This window comes from Aegilops tauschii, chromosome 1 (assembly GCF_002575655.3).
Source record: "Aegilops tauschii subsp. strangulata cultivar AL8/78 chromosome 1, Aet v6.0, whole genome shotgun sequence".
Lineage (NCBI taxonomy): Eukaryota > Viridiplantae > Streptophyta > Magnoliopsida > Poales > Poaceae > Aegilops > Aegilops tauschii.
The window spans coordinates 272,604,509-272,622,993 of record NC_053035.3 but is presented as its reverse complement, the minus strand read 5'-3'; the positions used below and the strand labels follow the sequence as shown (position 1 = coordinate 272,622,993).

General features: G+C 50.0%; 3 protein-coding genes across 3 annotated transcripts; 1 reads left to right on the top strand and 2 right to left on the bottom strand.

Annotated features, from left to right (window-relative positions):
* Positions 1-473: 473 nt before the first annotated feature.
* LOC109773609 (probable glutathione S-transferase GSTU6) lies at positions 474-1,607 on the bottom strand. The gene is made up of 2 exons (XM_020332306.4): positions 1,093-1,607; positions 474-994 (listed from the first exon to the last, which is right to left on the bottom strand). The coding sequence occupies exons 1-2, from the start codon at positions 1,423-1,425 to the stop codon at positions 641-643; spliced, it is 687 nt and encodes a 228-aa protein (XP_020187895.1). The 5' UTR covers positions 1,426-1,607; the 3' UTR covers positions 474-640.
* Positions 1,608-7,286: 5,679 nt separating this feature from the next.
* Positions 7,287-8,344, bottom strand: LOC109773608 (glutathione S-transferase U17). Its single transcript, XM_020332305.4, has 2 exons — positions 7,974-8,344; positions 7,287-7,891 (listed from the first exon to the last, which is right to left on the bottom strand). Exons 1-2 carry the CDS (start codon positions 8,295-8,297, stop codon positions 7,514-7,516), a joined length of 702 nt encoding a protein of 233 aa, XP_020187894.1. The 5' UTR covers positions 8,298-8,344; the 3' UTR covers positions 7,287-7,513.
* Positions 8,345-15,084: 6,740 nt separating this feature from the next.
* LOC109773611 (uncharacterized) lies at positions 15,085-17,852 on the top strand. The gene is made up of 7 exons (XM_020332308.4): positions 15,085-15,402; positions 15,498-15,626; positions 16,772-16,857; positions 16,956-17,024; positions 17,095-17,139; positions 17,227-17,289; positions 17,564-17,852. Exons 1-7 carry the CDS (start codon positions 15,090-15,092, stop codon positions 17,705-17,707), a joined length of 849 nt encoding a protein of 282 aa, XP_020187897.2. The 5' UTR covers positions 15,085-15,089; the 3' UTR covers positions 17,708-17,852.
* Positions 17,853-18,485: the final 633 nt, after the last annotated feature.

Below are 18,485 nucleotides of genomic sequence, written 5' to 3'. Positions count from 1 at the left end.
TCTCAATCCAACTATACACAATTAGGAGGTGGGTTACAACACATAATACATGCAACACAAATATATACTCAACACTCACCACCACCAGTCGATTTATCTAGTTCTTTGAATGAAGAGAGCTTAGTTACAACAAATTAAGCATCTATGCATTGAAGTCTGGCAAACAACTTTTTAATGTTTTAATATTTTTAAGAACTTTTTAATGTAATTTTCATATAATTAAGGAAGTTACGTAGAAAAGGCAGAAATTACATGGATGTTCTCAGCCAATTCCTTTCTTGTGAAACATGATGACCCAAATCTAAAGAGTGCTATCAATCCAGGTCGAGGCCTGCAAAATCTGTAGTTTCCTGAACAAAGATTTGAGATTTTGTCTTAGTAGAATTCTTCAAGAGGCCAGACTCTAAGTCTGTTCTTAAGGATCTTGTAAGCATTTGTGTATTGAAAAGAGGCCTGACAGCTGACAGCGAGGATTGTTAAAAAATTAATTTGGGGCCATCTTTTATTAAATCCTTTTTGTTGGCCTGGAATAAGCGATGGCCCATTACAGCCCCACATTTGAAAAGAAACAAATCGAAAGTCCAAAAAATTTCGAAAGATAATAATCGAAAGTCCAAACCGCTGACAGCGTTCCACGCACCTAATCAAGGAACGTCTGCAAAAACTCGAGCACCTTATCGACATCTTCAGGCAAGACACCCTTCACCGCATCCGCCATCCTGAACCGCTGAGCCCACGCGGCCAGGGCCGGCGTCCTCCCCGCGTCCAGGAGCTTGACGCCGATCATCTTCTCGATCACCACGAACCAGCCCAGGTAGCTGCCGAGCACAACGTCGACGAACCCGATGCCGTCGCCGCCGAAGAACGGCTTCCCCCCGGAGCTTTCCCCGAACGCGCCTTCCAGCGTCTCCATCGCCGAGATGGCCCGCACTGCCGCCTCCATCTTCTCCTCGGTCTTGCGGGCGAACAGGATGGTGAACCACGGCGACCCAACCTGCAGCACATGCGTCGCTTCGAGCTTAATTACTTCCAAACAAGAATCAAACAGAGAGCGCGCGGCGAAGAGACGGCGGTGCGTCGTGTAATACTTGCCTTGTCGTCGACGTAGGCGGCCCAGAACCGGGCGGTGGCGCGCTGGTGCGGGTCGGCGGGGAGGACGCTCGGGCCGGTGCCCCGCCAGGCCTCGTCGATGTACTGCACGATGACCTGCGACTCCGGGATGGGCTTGCCGTTGTGGATGAGGACGGGCACCTTCTTGTGCACGGGGTTGGAGGCGAGGAGGAGCTCGCCCTTGCTGTGGAGGTCTTCCTCGACGTACTCGTAGCTGATGCCCTTCAGGTTGAGCACGATCTGCACCCTGTTCACGAACGGGCTGTCCCACACGCCTAGCAGCTTCACCTCGTCTCCTCCTGCCGCCGCTGCCATTGACAAGCCGTGGCTCAGCGCTTGGATCTCTGGGTTCCTGGTATGTGGTGGTGATGGGATCTTGGATGCTGAGGCCTTTGAGTTGGAGGCGACTGGTTATAAACGAGTGAACATTTCGGAGTTCGGGGAGTTCAGCGCTGCTGCTGTTAGGTTGTCTATAATTTGGAGTGTTATATATGTTTGGTGATCAGGTCGGTTAATCATGGGCTCGTGGCAATCGAGTGAATTGATGTGCCAACTGCAGATTAGTCATTGGTGATAGCACAAAGCTTGTCTCCCACCATTTTTGTTGTTGGAAAAAACGAGTAGTATAGGAGAAAAGCGCCGGTAGGTAACGTGCGTGCTGCACGCATCGGATCATCAAAGAGATATGCGCCTCTCGAGCTGTCGTCCAACGTTCACGTAGCGCTCCGGGCAATAATCCGCGCGCGAGGCGAGAACCAAACACAAGAGCGTTTGGCGAGCACGCATTTTTCTAAAATGTTGAGTATTAGGAAACATAGTTAGACTAGGAAATATTCTGCCTTGACTTATACTCCAAATAGATCATATACTCCTGTATATATGTTCATGAGGCTTAAGCAATACAACAAACTATTCCATCAAATCTCTCTCTCCCTTCTAACATGGTATCAGGCTAATCACGTTCCAAACCCTAGCCGCCGCCGCTTCCGCACCCGCGCGTCGCCCCCGGGGCGGTCGGCCTCCATGACCGCCGCCGGAGGCCGCATCGCCCGTACCTAAGGTTCGTCCGCCGGCCGTGTTGGCCGGCTGCCCTAGAGAGTCTTTTTCTTGAGCCCTTGCTCCCGGTTTTTTCGCTCTCTCGCCAGTCGTTTTGATCGGCGTTCTTCTTTTTGGTTTTCAGATCTAATCTTGATCGGTTTGCATCGCCCGCCGCCGCCGTCGACCCCCGTGCGCCTCTACTCCGACCCCGGCGCGACCAGCCGGCCTCTCCTCCGACCCGGTGGCCACGCACGCCGAGGCGGCCCGTTAGGGCCAGCCATCGTCCGCGCGTCGGTCCGCCCGTCGCCCTGCGCCGGCCGTCACCGCCCTGCTCCGACCAGGACACCTGCATCGCCCCGACCCGGCGGCCTCGCGCCATGCGCCGGCCAATCATAGTCGTCGCTCGCGCGCCGGCCCGCCCATCGATCCACATCACCCGCCTCCGCCGCGTCAGCACGGCGGCCCGGCGGTCTACCTCGTCGGCCTAGTCCTCGGCTGCGTCGGGACAACTGCGTCAGGCTCGTCAGCTGCCTCAACTCGGGCGCCGCTGCTCCGTTGGTCGCTCGGGCCTCCCTGCCCGGGCGCCGGCGTTGCTTTGGCAGCCCGGGTGCCGGTGCTGACAAGCTCGTCCGCATGACGTCCCACGCCGTCCGTCGTCGCCGGCTTCATCTCGGACTCCACCGCCACCGCGCCTCCACCGAGCGGCGTCGCTGACCTCGCGCGCGATCGGCTTGATCACCCGCTCGCCGCCGCGATCCGCCTCATCTACGCCGCGCGACCGACCTGGCCCGTCGGTTACGCACGCCTCCGCAGGTCCCGTGAAGATCGTCCCCGAGTTCAGCGCGCCTCTCCACCGATCGAGCATCGGGCTGCTGCTCCGTCGCCCCGTCGGGCCGCAGCGCCGCCGCCCCGTGGTTCTCCTCGCGGCTGCATCGACTCGTGTGTCGCCGCTGCATCGCCCCTTCGGGCCGTAGTGTCGCGATACGCGGTCCCCGCCGCCGCCCTGAGGCCGTCCCGCGGTTGCACCGACTCGCGAACCGCCGTTGTGTCGCCCCTTCGGGCCGCAGCGTCCCGGCCCGCGGTCCCCGCCGCTGCCCAGAGGTCTTCCCGCTGTCGCCCCGACCCGCCTGCCGCCGCTGCGTCGCCCCTTCGGGCCGTAGCGCCGCGGTCCGCTCCGCCGTCACCGCGCGTCGACCTCCCGTGGTATGCGTCGCGCCGTCTTCCTTGGCGCGGGAACGCCACCGTCCGCGCCGGTCTTCGTCACGCTGTCAGGGTTCTTCGCCTACTTCGAGCACCACCGCCGCACTCCTAACCTAGCCGCTGCCACCGCCGCCGTCAGGCTGCCACCGCCGCTCTTCTTTGGCCGCCGCCGCCGCTACTTCCGTAGCCGTCGCCGCCCGTCCACCCCCTTCGTCTTCGTCCAGCACCAGCTCATCGCCAGCGTCGCCGTCATCTACCCCGACCGCTTCATCTACTCCGACAACCGCGGGCGACATTGGCCCCGCGCCGATTGGCGCCGCAGCCGTCGTCGAGTCCTTCTCTGCTGGCCTCTCCGACTTCTTCGACATGGCGTACAGCTTGTGCAGGTCCCAGTCTACGCATACCCAGTGCTGGCAACACCGTTGCGTGCCTTCGTCCACGACGTGTCCCCGGGCCTGGCAAGCCTGGTGCGGCGCTTCATCAACTTCGTCTTCGTTCGTCTACGCATGCCCGGTGCTGGCAACACCGATGCGTGCTTTCGTCTACGATATGTCCTCGGGCTTGGCAACCCCGGTGCGACGCGTCGTCAACAACGTCTTCTCCCCGGCGCACCACTTCTTCGACACCACTGTGCCCATGACTAACTCGGCGCCCTCTTGCGCCCGCGGCTCCACGGCGACTTCCTCGACACCAGCCACCCCGACTCGACATCGACCACGACATTCTTCGCATGGCTACCTCGACCACGGCTCCACAACCCACGCTCTTGGCTACATCGACAAACGGCACAAAGGGCTACCGCCTGCTTGAGCAACCTCGTTGGTTTCCACTCCAGCCACGACTCAATGCGTCAACCGTTACGACTGTGGGGGTGTCCGTCGGCTTGCCTTCGGATTCTTCTCCAGTCTCACCGTCTGCGTCACTATCGTTGTGACTGCGGGGGGATGTTGAGTAACGTGATTGTATTAGGAAACATGGGTTAGACTAGGAAATATTCTGGCTTGCCTTGTACTCCAAGTAGATCATGTACTCCTATATATATGCCCACGAGTCTCAAGCAATACAACAAACTATTCCATCAAATCCCTCTCTCCCTTTTAACATAAGACAAAAGGGAAGAATCTGACCATTGGAATCGTGTGGGGAAATGCTAATATTTCGTAGAAATCTGTGATGGATGGATGTGCACTGATCCGTGACAAAGTAACGTTAGAGCATCAACAGCCGGACTTGGCAAATCCGACCCCTCAAACGCCCGTGGACACGTCCGCAGATACTGACTGGGCACCCCTCAAATGTTGTGCCACACATCCATATACCACAAATTCTGATCCTCCAATCCATGCAATCCATGCACGTCGATCATATTCCATTTCGGTCGGATCTTCATTGTCATTGATCATGTTTGACACGACCGCCTCCTACATGATTATAGTTTACAAGCATTAGTCATGAGCGAAATGAAGTAGTGGTCTATGCTAAAATCTGATCAGACAAGAGCAAAGAAAACGCACCAACTCTTGTTCGGTCATTCCGTCGAACATGTCGAGCGCAGCCCGGACACTGCCGGAGCCCGTGCTCATCCGCGACCGAACGAGCTGCGGCGAGTCACACACGTCAACCGCCGGCATCTTCGTGGTCACAAAACTCTCCGGAATGGCCCAGCCGGCGGTTGGATCATCGTCTGTCCCAACGGGGTCGGACATAGTAATCCGCGTAGGCGCTTAGAGGGAAGGGGTGCGGGGATCCGGGCGCGGAGGAGGAGACAACTGCTCCACCATGTCTGAACCTCCCTATGATGCCGCCGCCGCTTCCCTCTCTCGCTGTCGGCGTCGTCGCAACTTGCGGGCGACGTTCTACGCCTTGCAAGTCGCCGCGGACGAAATCACGCCCCCGACGAACGAGGCGGACCGCGTCTCCGTCGCGGTAGTGTGGGTCGGGCTAGACGACATCTCGGCGGTGGATCGGGACTGGAGGTGAGGATTGGGAGTAAGGGTGGAGGACGGCAAGGGTCCGGGCGGGAATGGTTGAAGGGCGGCGAGAGGAGGAGGAAGGGTTTGGTGGATTTGGTTGGGGTGAGGTCGGGCTGTCGAGTCTGACGTGGCGGGCGCGCCCGGACACCCCCATATCCGACCCATATTTGGGCTGGATATGGAGGGTGCCGATCAGCCCGGGCGTTTGAGGGTCGTTTGAGAGACTCGTCTGGGTCAAAAAATTGTGACCGGGCTGTCACCGGACAGCCCGCCTGGATGTATGAAACAGATTTAAGAGGTCCGGTTGTAGATGCTCTTAGCCGTCTCAAGAATCAATGGTTTAGATCAAAATGAATAGGGCACGTGCTACACGACACATTTTTTTGCATGTAATACGTGTCAAGACTACCTACAGTATATAACATCTATTTATATTTTGTGGGGACATCATCTACATTCTACATCACTCTACATTTTAAAATCAAACAGAAAAACCGCACCGAAAATAAACTGAACTGAACCAATTTTATAATTTCTGGTTTCCGGTATGGTATGAAGTTGCATTACCCTTTCGAAATTCGGTTTTTATGATATATATCAAAAAATAGAACTGTTAACCGTATAAGCCGAGTTAAAAATATATTTATATTTCTTGAGTGAACAATCATACAAGCAGTCGATCTCGAGAGTATTTGAGCTTGTCTCGCTTGCATTTTCAGGCATTCACACGTCCAAGGCGTAGTTTTATATCCACGTAGTGATTTTACTCTAAAAAATAATATAAGCACATCCATAACAAAGCGAAATATGCATTGCACACTTGCAGACACGACCATCCATCAAGGCATGAATCACACGTGTGTTCGGTGTTTTTTTTTTTTTGATCATAACGTGTGTTCGGTGTTTGTTCGACTAATATCCCTTTTCTCATAATATCCATTAACAACTTCACATTTTATTTCTTACTGAATAATTAATGTTCGGATATAGCTATAACCTGAAAATCCCAAATTTGGCCACCAGATGCCTAGCTCATGCGCTACCCTTATCCCAAAATCTGACGACATTGTCCCCAAAATCGGTCTCGCTCCCCTGTCTATATTTCTTCGTGATGCCCCCTCCTCCCCTCTCTCTTCCTTCTGGTCTTCAAAAATGTATAAAAAATAACTAACTAAAATACAATGAAGCTCCACCTAATAAAACTAACTTGACCAACCACCGCCAGCGCCAGCACCAGCACGAACCACCCCTTGGTCGTGTGGGCGGCAAGGGGTTTATTGGTAGGAAGCTCGGGCCCGTCCTCCTCCATTGGTGGTGGCAATGCCCATATCCAGTTCTGAGGTCTGCACTCGCCGCAGATGGCCTAGGCGCCTTGTGGTAGTATGGGTGAGCCACCGAGCGAAAATTCCGTGCTTTGACGCCAACAACGGCGTCGCCCGCGGGTGCCATCTCTCCTCTTGAGAATGTTGTTGTGGTTCTCCTCTTGATGCTAGGGTTTCGGATGAAAGCCCTTGTCCGTCTCGGACTCGATAGCAGCGACGCCTCACGTCGTTTTCCTTCCTGACAGTGTTGTCGTGGAGTTTAGGCATCCTAGGGCATGTCGCGTTGTTTCTTCAGGCACTCCTATGTATCTTTTGGCAACATAGTCGTTTTTTGCTTTTCGCGTTTGCCTTTTTCATTGTGATTTTGTTATCCGGTTATCACAGAATTTGCTCTGTTAAGAGATTCCTTACTACCTTCTATCAGTCATCCGTGTGCTTTGATTTGTGATTTACTTATAAGGCAGGATGAGAGTCTGTTTCGTGGAAGTGGAGATCGTGGCAACTTCATGTATTAATTATGTATTTTTAAAACTTGATAAATTAAAGACTTATGTTGTACTTCCTTCTACGTCTAGATACATCCGTTTGAGTGTCAACTAATTTCGGACGGAAGGAGTAGTATTCAGAAAATTAAAGCATAAGTATTCAGAGAGCACAACACTGAAAAAAATGTCACTTCGTTGCGTATCTAGACTACTACTAGGATCAATAACTAAATCAGCGATTGTTGGATAACCCCGTGAGGTAAGTTAATCATCATGTTTAAGATGGTGTATCCATGATTTGTCCTCTTTATTGTTGGAGCAACATCCTATGGACTTGAGATAATTTTCAGTCCGTAGTACTCGGACTGATCTGATCTGAATCATGTCACTTTGTAGCCGCGGCAGCAGCCCAATAAGCCTGACGCTTCTTGGCGTACTCCACGGCGACGTGCACGTCGGGCACCACCTCCCTCGCCGCATCGGTTTCCCCGAACCGCTTCGCCCACGCTGCCAAGAGCGGGGTCCTCCCAGTGTCGACGAACTCCACGCCATACATACTGCGTAGCACCTCGAGCAAGAGCAGATTGCATCCAACGGCGATGTCGAGGTTGCCGATGGAGTCGCCGGCGAAGAAGGCCTTCCCGTTTGAGCACTGGGCAAATGCCTCCTCCAGCTGCCCCATCACCGCGAACATCTCGTTAATCTGTTGCGTCCTCTCCTCCTCCGTGGCTGCCTTAGCAGTGCCAACGTAAGCAGGGAATAGCTGCAAGAAAGAAACCACACCATTGGCATTCGCTGTTTCAGATATTAGAAGTCACAAAACAGAGGTGCCAGAAAATAATCACCTTGTCGTCCACGTAGGCGGTCCAGAAACGAGCGACGGCGCGCTCATAGGGGTCGGCGGGGAGGATCGGCGGCCCCGTGGCGGCCCAGACCTCGTCGATGTACTGCACGATGGCCGGCGAGTCGCATACGGGCTTGCCGTCGTGGATGAGCACGGGCACCTTCTTCTCCACCGGGCTGGACTCGAGGAGGAGCTCGCTCTTGTTGAAGAGGTCCTGCTCGATGTACTCGTGGCTCACGCCCTTCATGTGCAGCGCCATGCGAACACGGATGACGAATGGACTCACCGACATGCCCAACAACTTCAGGTCTGGTTTGGCTGCCATTGTTGTCTGATCTGTCTCTCTGTTCTTCTCTCGTTTAACGCGCTCGCGTCTGTGCTAGAACAACATCAGTTTGGGTGTTTATATAGCATGGAAGGAAAGACTGAAATGAGGAGTTGCAGCCATGGGGAGTGTACTACGGGTCGACGTGCATGAGTGCATCACCAGTGACGTATCATGCGATCAAATCGCAGCGATTGGTCAACAGTTTTCCATAAATGGCGTGAGAGTAGTTGGTGATTGGTGTTGAGTGTGTCTTCAAGGACTTCAAGAGTCCATCTCATTATCCATCCATGCATGTTTACTCTTTGTTAGTTGTTAGTTTGCCAAATCCGTCTTTTTTCTCAGTTTCCTCCCATTCTCACCGGTTGTTAGGTTGCATGGATAACCCTCGAGGTATCAAGCTGGACCAAACTCAGCTACACTCAAGGAGCTACACGATCTGATCAACTTGTGCTAACGGCTGCTGTACACATGCAGCCATTCCATATCTGCGAACAAGTCGACATGTGCCTGTACGCTATGGAGGCCAATGGCTGCCGCTCGCACATCCAGAGTGTGCGAGGGAGCAGTGGCGCAAGGGGGCCAGGGAGGTCGCGGCGGCGCTGAGCGGAGACGGGCAACGACAGACAGGAGGTGGGAGTGTTGTGCTAACTCAACAGGCTGCCTGATACAACTACAAATTGAAGAGAGATCAACGACAGAGAAGATCAGTAGGCATACAAGGGCACGTACGACCTTCCTTCCCATGTGCTTAGCTTGAATTGTTATTCATAGCTACAACAAACATGCATGAATCACATTTGTTGACGGCCGGAAAGATGGAGTTGAAGGACCAACGAGACGCGGTCGTTTCTCAGTTTAGAAAAAAAAGGTCGGGACCTCTTTTTTTTACTGTGAAAAAACCATGGTTTTCGAGATACTACAGTTTTGTAAACTAGAGTATTTGTTGATGCCAAACACATCAAAGTATTTTAAACCGTTGTTTCTAAAAATACCATGGTATTTTTCTAAAACTCCAAAAATACGGTGGTGCCAAACGCAGCCTGAACCTCTTTATTTTTAACAGAGCACGAAGAAAAAGTTGTCTCTATTTTTCACGCCTAGCTGTATTCTTCATCTCGTCGCCTCTTCTCCAGCGAATGACGTGTCCCCACAGCCATTTAGAAACCAAGCTATGCTGGTGAATGAAAGGAATGTACTGGCCTTGTGGTTTGATTTCTTTTACAGATTTTATCCGGTTGAATTTGGTTCTGCATAGTTAGGGTTTGTCTGTCCACCCGACCGCCGGCCGCGTCGAAATACACAACGCCCGCGTCGTCGGACATGTCGCCATCAGTGTGTTGAGTTGCGTGGATTAAAATCGATGATATCGCCGTGGCGGGTGATAACGGTGGGTGATAACTTATAGAGGAGCAGCGAGTCATCACTTTCTTTTCCCTCAACATGTTTCGTTTCATGTTTCATAGCTGCAGCACCCCTAGCAAAGGTCTGTAGGCCTTATACAATGCTAGATACTTAAGGAGGTGTTTAGAAATATAAACCGAATTTTTCTAAACATTAGTGGCTATTTGTAAAGGAGAGACGCTTAATTAAGCGTCTACCCTGCATAAATAAGCATCGGTGCTTGAGAAAAGTCTGGTTTATTTCTCTAAGCACCTCCCCTAAGCACCTTGCATTGTATAAGGCCTAAGGTGGCGCGTGATGGCCCCAAGTAATTTATAGTTTTACTTTTTGCATAGAAAGGCCAAGTAATTAACCTGAATGGATTGTGATGCATACGTCCAAGCATACAAGCTGCAAATGATATACACCCTCATGTAAATTTGTTTGAATTAGTTTTTTAGTGGCTGGTTACATCAGATAACTTCAAACATAAACAAATTACTCGAGTAAATACTGCAACGCCTAAGCGCCTCTCTGTTTTGCCAATACTGCAAAATACCAAAGTATTTGTATACTCTGGTATTGCTTGCCTACAAGTTCTAATACTGTGGTTTCTAAATACTATGATTTTCTAAATATTATGCATCCAAACACAGCCTAAAAAGTTTGAGAATAGGGTTTAAGGTTTCCCGTGGGGCAAAGCCTCTCCACGTCTTTCTATATATAACAATCAGCATATACAATTACATACGTACAGAGTACGTGTACACGACACGCTAGACCTATTTTAACACTCCCCCTCAATCTGAACTTCTACCACGTACAAGGTTTTAGATTGGTACTAAAACGGTCTAGCATCTCTCTGATGGCTGGTTTGGTAAACACATCAGCCGGCTGATCGTTAGAAGAAATGAACCTGACCTCAAGAGCTCCAGAAGCAACACGCTCGCGCACAAAGTGGAAACCAATCTCGATGTGCTTGGTACGCGCATGGAAAACTGGGTTGGCAGTCAGATATGTGGGCCCTAAGTTATCACACCATAGAACCGGAACACGCTGCTGAGACACTCCAAGCTCTTTGAGTAGTGACTCTACCCAGATGGCTTCAGCAGCTCCATTCGCCAAGGCTTTGTACTCGGCCTCTGTGCTCGATCTCGACACTGTTGGTTGTTTCTTCGAACTCCAGAAAATGAAGTTTGGTCCAACAAATATGGCGAAACCTCCTGTTGATCGACGATCATCCGGACATCCTGCCCAATCCGCATCATTGAAGATACTAATGCTAGTAGAGACAGCCTTGCGAAACTTCAGCCCTGTGTGCAACGTTCCTTTCACATAACGTAAAATCCGCTTAACGGCTTCCCAATGAGCATCAGTGGGCTGTGAGAGACTCTGGCACACCTTATTCACTGCAAACGAAATATCCGGACGAGTGAGTGTTAAATACTGCAACCCACCAACAACACTGCGATACCGGAAAGAATCATCGGTGCTGAGAGGCCGTCCAGACACTCGTGCAAGCTGATCGGAAGTAGATAGCGGTGTGGAAGTAGGCTTACAATTCTCCATGCTCACACGGTGCAAAAGATTCAAGGCATACTTCCGTTGAGTCAATGTCATCCCCCCTGAATTGTATGACGCTTCCAGACCAAGAAAATACTCCAACAGCCCAAGGTCCTTGATAGGAAAACTGGCCGCGAGGGCATGAACAAGACCATCAACCGCACGTGGAGAAGATCCGGCAATGACAATGTCATCCACATAGACAAGGATATAGATCTGAACATCACGATAACGGAAGAAAAACAGAGAGGTATCTGCTTTGGAGGAGACGAAACCCAACTCGAGAAGACGGGTACTAAGCCGAGCATACCATGCACGAGGAGACTGTTTGAGTCCACAGAGAGCACGCTGAAGCTTGCACACATGCAAGGGAAAACGAGCATCCTCGAAGCCAGGTGGCTGCTGCATATAGACGTCCTCGGAGAGATACCCATGAAGAAAAGCATTGCTGACATCAATCTGCCGAAGACTCCAACCGCGAGACACAGCCAAGGCAAGAACCAGTCGAACGATGGCCGGCTTGACAACCGGACTAAACGTATCACCATAATCAATGCCAAGCTGCTGGATGAAAGCACGAGCGACCAGTCGAGCTTTGTACTTATCAACGGAGCCATCTGGATGGTGCTTGGTCTTGAAGATCCACTTGCTCCCAAGAACATTGACTCCGCACGGCCGAGGTACAAGAACCCAAGTCTTGTTATGGTGAAGGGCAGCGAGCTCATCAATCATCGCGGTACGCCAGGCAGTCTCACGGAGAGCATCACGATGAGAGACAGGCACCGCATGAAACACGCGGGGATGGGGATCATTACGGATGGTCCCATCAGTAGGAACAAGGGCACGGCGAGTATGATCGCGGGTACGGGTAACCATGGTGTGTGCAGGAGCAGCTGGAGGTGTCGCGGTCGAGGGAGCAGGACTGCCCTCGACAGAAGGCGACGCGAGCTGCGGTGGCGACGGTGGAGCAGCATTCTCGAGCACCGGCACAGGCGACGGCAAGTCAGTGCGCGACAGGGAGACCACTGAAGGGCCGGGAGGAGCGGCCGGGGCCGAAGACGGGCCGACCGAGCCGGGCGAGGCGGCAACTGACGGGCCAGTCGACGTGGCAGCCGACGGGCCGGCCAGGCCGGGCGACGCGGTGACCGGGCCGAGCGAAGCGGGAGCCGAGGGGCGGGGGGGACGTGCATGTCCCATGCACGTCGATCACCAGGGAGTGCGGCGCGGCAGAGGGCGTGCATGCGCCATGCGCGTCGATCGCCGAGGATGAAGCCGCCGAAGGATCCTGCACATAAGTAACATGGCCTGAAACAGGCGTGTCAGTAGACAAATAGGACAAGTCGTATTTGCGCATATGGTCACCCGTAACCGGTTCAGTGGGAGGAAAAGAGAGAACATCAGCCAAAGAAGAGACATCGACGGTGACCCGAGGATTTGCATAGGGAAGAACAGACTCGTCGAAAACGACGTCACGAGAGAAGTAGATACGTCCCATGGAACGATCAAGACACTTGTATCCCTTATGCATCAGACTATAGCCCAAGAAAACACACATGGTGGAACGGAAAGCAAGCTTGTGTGCATTATATTTACGCAAACTAGGCCAGCATGCGCAACCAAAAGTGTCGAAGAAACTTGTAATCGGGGTGCACCTTAAGGGGACGATAGATGGGTCTATCTTGTTGAAGAACAGGTGTAGGCATGCGATTAATAAGGTAGCACGCCGTAAGGAACGCTTCATCCCAAAAACGCAATGGGGGAGAAGAATGAGCCAGCAAGGCAAGACCTGTTTCGACAAGGTGACGATGTTTGCGTTCAGCAATGCCGTTTTGCTGAGAGGTGTGCGGAAAAGACACGCCATGAGAGATTCCAGTGCGTTGGAAATACCGGTGCAGTCGGTGATACTCACCACCCCAGTCTGACTGAACAACTATGATTTTAGTGTGGAGAAGACGGTCAAGATGGGCCTGAAAAGCATAAAATACTTGCTCAACGTCAGGCTTGTGCTTAAGGAGATAAATCCAAGAGAAGCGAGAGTAATCGTCAACAAAGCTCACATAATACTTATAGCCTCCGAAAGAGGCAATAGCAAGCCCCCAAACATCAGAATGAATTAACTCAAGAGGCATAGTGGAAACATGATGTGATAAATTATAAGGCAATTGTCGACTTTTAGCACGCTGACAAGCATCACACACGGAAGTCTGACGTTCAGAAGAACACACTAAATCATTATTCCTAACAATGTTTTGAACAATATTATTCAAGGGATGACCGAGACGCTGGTGCCATTGGGACGGGGTGGTCTTGATGCTGAGAGACGCTTGGCGGTTGGAGGAGTGCTACCTCTTGAGCATGCGTTGGTTTTCCCTTGAAGAGGAAAGGGTGATGCAGCAAAGTAGCGTAAGTATTTCCTTCAGTTTTTGAGAATCAAGGTATCAATCCAGTACGAGGCCACACGCAAGTCCCTCGTACCTACACAAATAAATAAGAACCTTGCAACCAACGCGATAAAGGGGTTGTCAATCCCTTCACGTCCACTTGCAAAAGTAAGATCTGATAGAGATGATAATATTTTTGGTATTTTTATGATAAAGAATGAAAGTAAAGATTGCAAACTAAAAATAGATTGGAAACTTATATGATGGAAAATAGACCCGGGGGCCGTAGGTTTCACTAGTGGCTTCTCTCAAGATAGCATAAGTATTACGGTGGGTGAACAAATTACTGTCGAGCAATTGATAGAAAAGTGCATAATTATGAGAATATCTAGCCATGATAATGTATATAGGCATCACGTCCGCGACAAGTAGACCGACTCCTGCCTCCATCTACTACTATTACTCCACACATCGACCGCTATCCAGCATGCATCTAGAGTATTAAGTTCATAAGAACAGAGTAACACATTAGGTAAGATGACATGATGTAGAGGGATAAACTCAAGCCATATGATATAAATCCCATCTTTTTATCCTCGATGGCAACAATACAATACGTGTCGTTTCCCCTACTGTCACTAGGATCGAGCACCGCATGATTGAACCCAAAGCTAAGCACTTCTCCCATTGCAAGAAAGATCAATCTAGTAGGCCAAACCAAACTGATAATTCGAAGAGACTTCCAAAGATAACCAATCATACATAAAAAAATTCAGAAAAGATTCAAATATTGTTCATAGATAATCTTGATCATAAACCCACAATTCATCGGATCTCGACAAACACACCGCAAAAAGAGTTACATCGAATAGATCTCCAAGAAGATCGAGGAGAACTTTGTATTGAGATCCAAAGAGAGAGAAGAAGCCATCTAGCTAATAACTATGGACCCGAAGGTCTGTGGTAAACTACTCACACATCATCGGAGAGGCTATGGCACTACTAGGAAAAGGGCTATAGATGAAATGGCCACTAATGGCGCACCAGACATGTGGTGCGCCACTACTATATAGCAGTGGCGCACCATGTGCTGGTGCGCCATTAGTGTGAAAGATACTAATGGCGCACCAGACACACGGTGCGCCACTAGTAACGAATTTTTATTATTATTATTTTTTCAAACATACTAATGGCGCACCAGGGCACAGTGCGCCATTACTAGTTCTAACTAGTAATGGCGCACCAGCCTCATAGTGCGCCACTACTTTTTTTTTGCAAAACTACTAATGGCGCACCAGAAACTAGTAATGGCGCACTGTGCCCTGATGCGCCATTAGTGTTTTTTTTTTGCAAAATTAGTAATGGCGCACTGTGCCCTAATGCGCCATTAGTGTTTTTTTGAAAAACTAGTAATGGCGCACTACCTGCAGGTGCGCCATTAGTAACCAGGGTTACTAATATGAAAATGTGGAAGGCTCCGCCTCCTCCCTTTCCCAGTCAAGTTCTGTCCTCCTCCCCCTTCTGTTTTGCTCGCCAGCAGCCGGCAGCTAGGCGGTTGCTCTCCCATCCTCCGCAATCCTCCCCTCGATCTCGTCGGAGCGAGCGGAGACCGGGCCGCGGAGATGACGGTGATCGACATCCTCACGCGGGTGGACGTCATCTGCCAGAAGTACGACAAGTACGACGCCGAGAAGCTCAACGGCGCCAACGTCGCCGGCGAGGACCCCTTCGCCCGCCTCTATGGCTCCGTCGACGCCGAGATCTCCTAGTGCGTCGAGGTACCCCGCGCCTGCTCTCGCTTCCCCCGCTCTCCCTCCGCCGGGCGCGCGCCGCCCCTCGCGGCGATCTGAATCTGACCAGTCTGCTGCTGCAGAAAGCGGAGGCGGCGAGGCAGGAGAAGAACCGGGCCACGGTCGTTGCGCTCAACACCGAGATCCGCCGCACCAAGGCCAAGCTCCTCGAGGAGGACCTGCCCAAGCTGCAGCGCCTCGCGCTCAAGAAGGTTCGTCCGATCATCTCTTAGCTGACCCGCTAGATCTGCTTCTTCTGTGGCCACTAGGACTCGCTTATGCCCACGTTGTCTACTAGCAGTAGAAGAGGCTAGCTTGCCTCGAAGGAGGAGACTGCCTAAATTTAGGATGCGCGGTTGTTCAATGTCAACGGAAAAAATGAAGCAATTTCTGTGTCGGTGAGGTGATTTGCTGGATCACCTGGTGCAGTTTGGGATCGGCGGGACTGGTATTTTTTGCAGAATTTGCTGGGAAAGTATGTTTATGATTTCATAGGATTTTGTAGGACGATGATTATGTGCTGATTATACAGCTCGAATTCTAATATAATCATATGTAGGAGAAATTGAGTGTCTTTTATGTTGCAATGTACTTCCATTTGGCTGTTGGCATAGATGGTGTATAGGATTATTTACATCAATGCCCACTTCTTTTGCATAAAATCAGTGTAAACCATATGGAGTCTTACCGTTATGTTCTGATGCTTGCATTTTCTTTCAAATGCATATCTATTTATTTGAACTAGACAAGCGTGCTATTGTTGATATCAAATAATTCAATCTATTGCTGCTGTTGTCTTGGAGCTTAAGTACTCCTTACCTTGTCCCATCCTTTTTTTGTTCAACTTAGCATTTCAGTACCATTGAGTATTGACTTGATATGCATATTAGCTGCATATTGAGTTTGGTAACATGCTTTCCTTGGTCATGCATATCTCTGCGCTATCATATGGGAGGATATGCATGAGCAGTTGAGTACTGAGCGTATAACTAAAATTAAGCTTGTTGTTTTATATAAATGTTCATCTAGTTGATGTGAGTGTATCCTCATCTTAAGGTTTACATTGTTCTGTGCCAAATTAGGCCAATTTCAATTTCCATGTGCACATGTTCCTTCATTGTTTTAGCACACAACTCTGCTTTCTGTATTAGCATTAGATGGACAAAATATGTTGCCATTATAAATTTGAATTGAACATGCATTCCGCCATGCATAAAGTTGGTTGAGCAATGTACATTGTGTCTGTTTCCTCATCATCTCTGGCCTGGCCTGTTAGATGCCCTTCTTAAATTTACTCTTATCCTCTTGAGGGTCACGAGCTAAACCTTTTAGTTTTCTCTTACCACGACACACATAGATGGAAACTTTGATGATGAATACTTTAAGGGGACTGAAGAATCAAATAAATTTTGTCAGGAATATGAGATGCGTAGAATGAAGCAGGTAAAGTTTTGATTCACCAATCTAATGTTTTTCTTCTGTTTGTTTTGTGCTTCCACTGGATACTAACCAGACCTGCTTTTTGCAATGGTATTCTGCAGGATGAAGGTTTGGATGTTATTGGTGAAGGGCTGGCAACTCTGAAGAACATGGCATCGGATATGAATGAGGTTGCGTCCTGTGCTTGTTTTCTAGTTATACGCTGATTATGTGTACCATACTAATTGTTGTGATCATCAGGAATTGGATAGGCAAGTTCCCTTGATGGATGAAATGGATGACAAGGTCAGTTTGCTGGCCACTGTCATTTTTGATATTTCTTCTGACAGGCGTCTCGGCAATGCTTAATGTCTGATAAAACGATAAATGCAGGTGGATAGAGCCAATGCAGATCTGAAGAATACCAACGTGAGGCTAAAGCAGACCATTCTTCAGGTAAAAGTTCACTCTTCTCCTTGTATCATACTTGGTATCGCCGCCTACCTTTACAAGTAAGTAATTTCCTTTGCCAAGCAACCACTCCGGTGGACATTCTTCTTCACTTCATTAACTAGCCTGAATTTGGACTAGCCGATGAATGAAAGATCTAGTATTACCCCATATTCTTTACTCGCTTGCTTGATGGTTACCACATCCGTCTTGTTTAAATCACACTGCCCTGTTTGAACTCTCTAATTCTTTTGCTCCATGCGATTTTCTTGTGTCGCAGTGTGCTCAAGAAGTGAGTGAGGTGCAACGATGTGCTCATGTCGCGGTCAGTGGTGGTCTTGCATTGGCTCCTCTACTTATCATGTCCTGCTGTGATAGGCTTCAACATGTGCCACGAGTAATTCGGTTCGTCTCATCTGTGTAATATCATGGTGTTGTTAGAGTATTATTATGCTTGTTGATGAAGCAGTGATGATTATATGTGTGTTGGCCTGATGGATGTCTGATTGTATCTATATTCGGGAGTAAATTGCTTAGTAAGAGTACAAACATCATTCTTTTGTTCTAAACCTGGCCATGTATATTTGCCTTCCCTGGGGACTTTCTTTGAGTGGCATAAAGAAGTCACAGATCACAGTTAGGCCCTGAGTGTCGTGTTGGCTCGACCAGCATGGATACAAATCCAAAGGCTAAACCTGTGTTTCTTCCAACATAAAAGTGTTGCCTACATACGTGTGATTGTTGTATTATACTATGACTAGAACAATGCCCGTGCATTCTATGGGCAGAAGACGAGGAATTCCTTAGCAGACTTAAGTTTTAAATATCAGAAAAGAAAAAAAAATTCCTAATATACATACTAATGGCGCATCACCCCAACGTGCGCCATTAGTATGCCAAAGGATACTAATGGCGCATCACCCCGCAGTGCGCCATTAGTATGGTAAAGCACATGGGTATATACGGCCCCTGGGAGGCATACTAATGGCGCACCGTGGCCTATACTAATGGCGCACCGTGGCCTATACTAATGGCGCACTGCCTGGTGCGTCATTAGTATACCAGATACTAATGGCGCACCAGCGGTGCGCCATAGTAAAAAATACTAGTGGCGTGGTGCTAGTGGCGCACCAGTAGTGCGCCATTAGTAGGCAAAACTGGTGCGCCACTAGTAAGCCTTTTTCTAGTAGTGTGGTGTTGAT

Excerpts from the sequence above, each read along its gene's own strand:
- LOC109773609 (XM_020332306.4), bottom strand. The coding sequence starts at position 1,425 with ATGGCAGCGGCGGCAGGAGGAGACGAGGTGAAGCTGCTAGGCGTGTGG. Across the intron at positions 995-1,092 it reads CCGCCTACGTCGACGACAAG|GTTGGGTCGCCGTGGTTCAC; the intron begins GCAAGTATTACA and ends CATGTGCTGCAG.
- LOC109773611 (XM_020332308.4), top strand. The coding sequence starts at position 15,090 with ATGTGGAAGGCTCCGCCTCCTCCCTTTCCCAGTCAAGTTCTGTCCTCC. Across the intron at positions 15,627-16,771 it reads AGCGCCTCGCGCTCAAGAAG|ATGGAAACTTTGATGATGAA; the intron begins GTTCGTCCGATC and ends CGACACACATAG. Across the intron at positions 17,140-17,226 it reads TGGATGAAATGGATGACAAG|GTGGATAGAGCCAATGCAGA; the intron begins GTCAGTTTGCTG and ends CGATAAATGCAG.
- LOC109773608 (XM_020332305.4), bottom strand. The coding sequence starts at position 8,297 with ATGGCAGCCAAACCAGACCTGAAGTTGTTGGGCATGTCGGTGAGTCCA. Across the intron at positions 7,892-7,973 it reads CCGCCTACGTGGACGACAAG|CTATTCCCTGCTTACGTTGG; the intron begins GTGATTATTTTC and ends TCTTTCTTGCAG.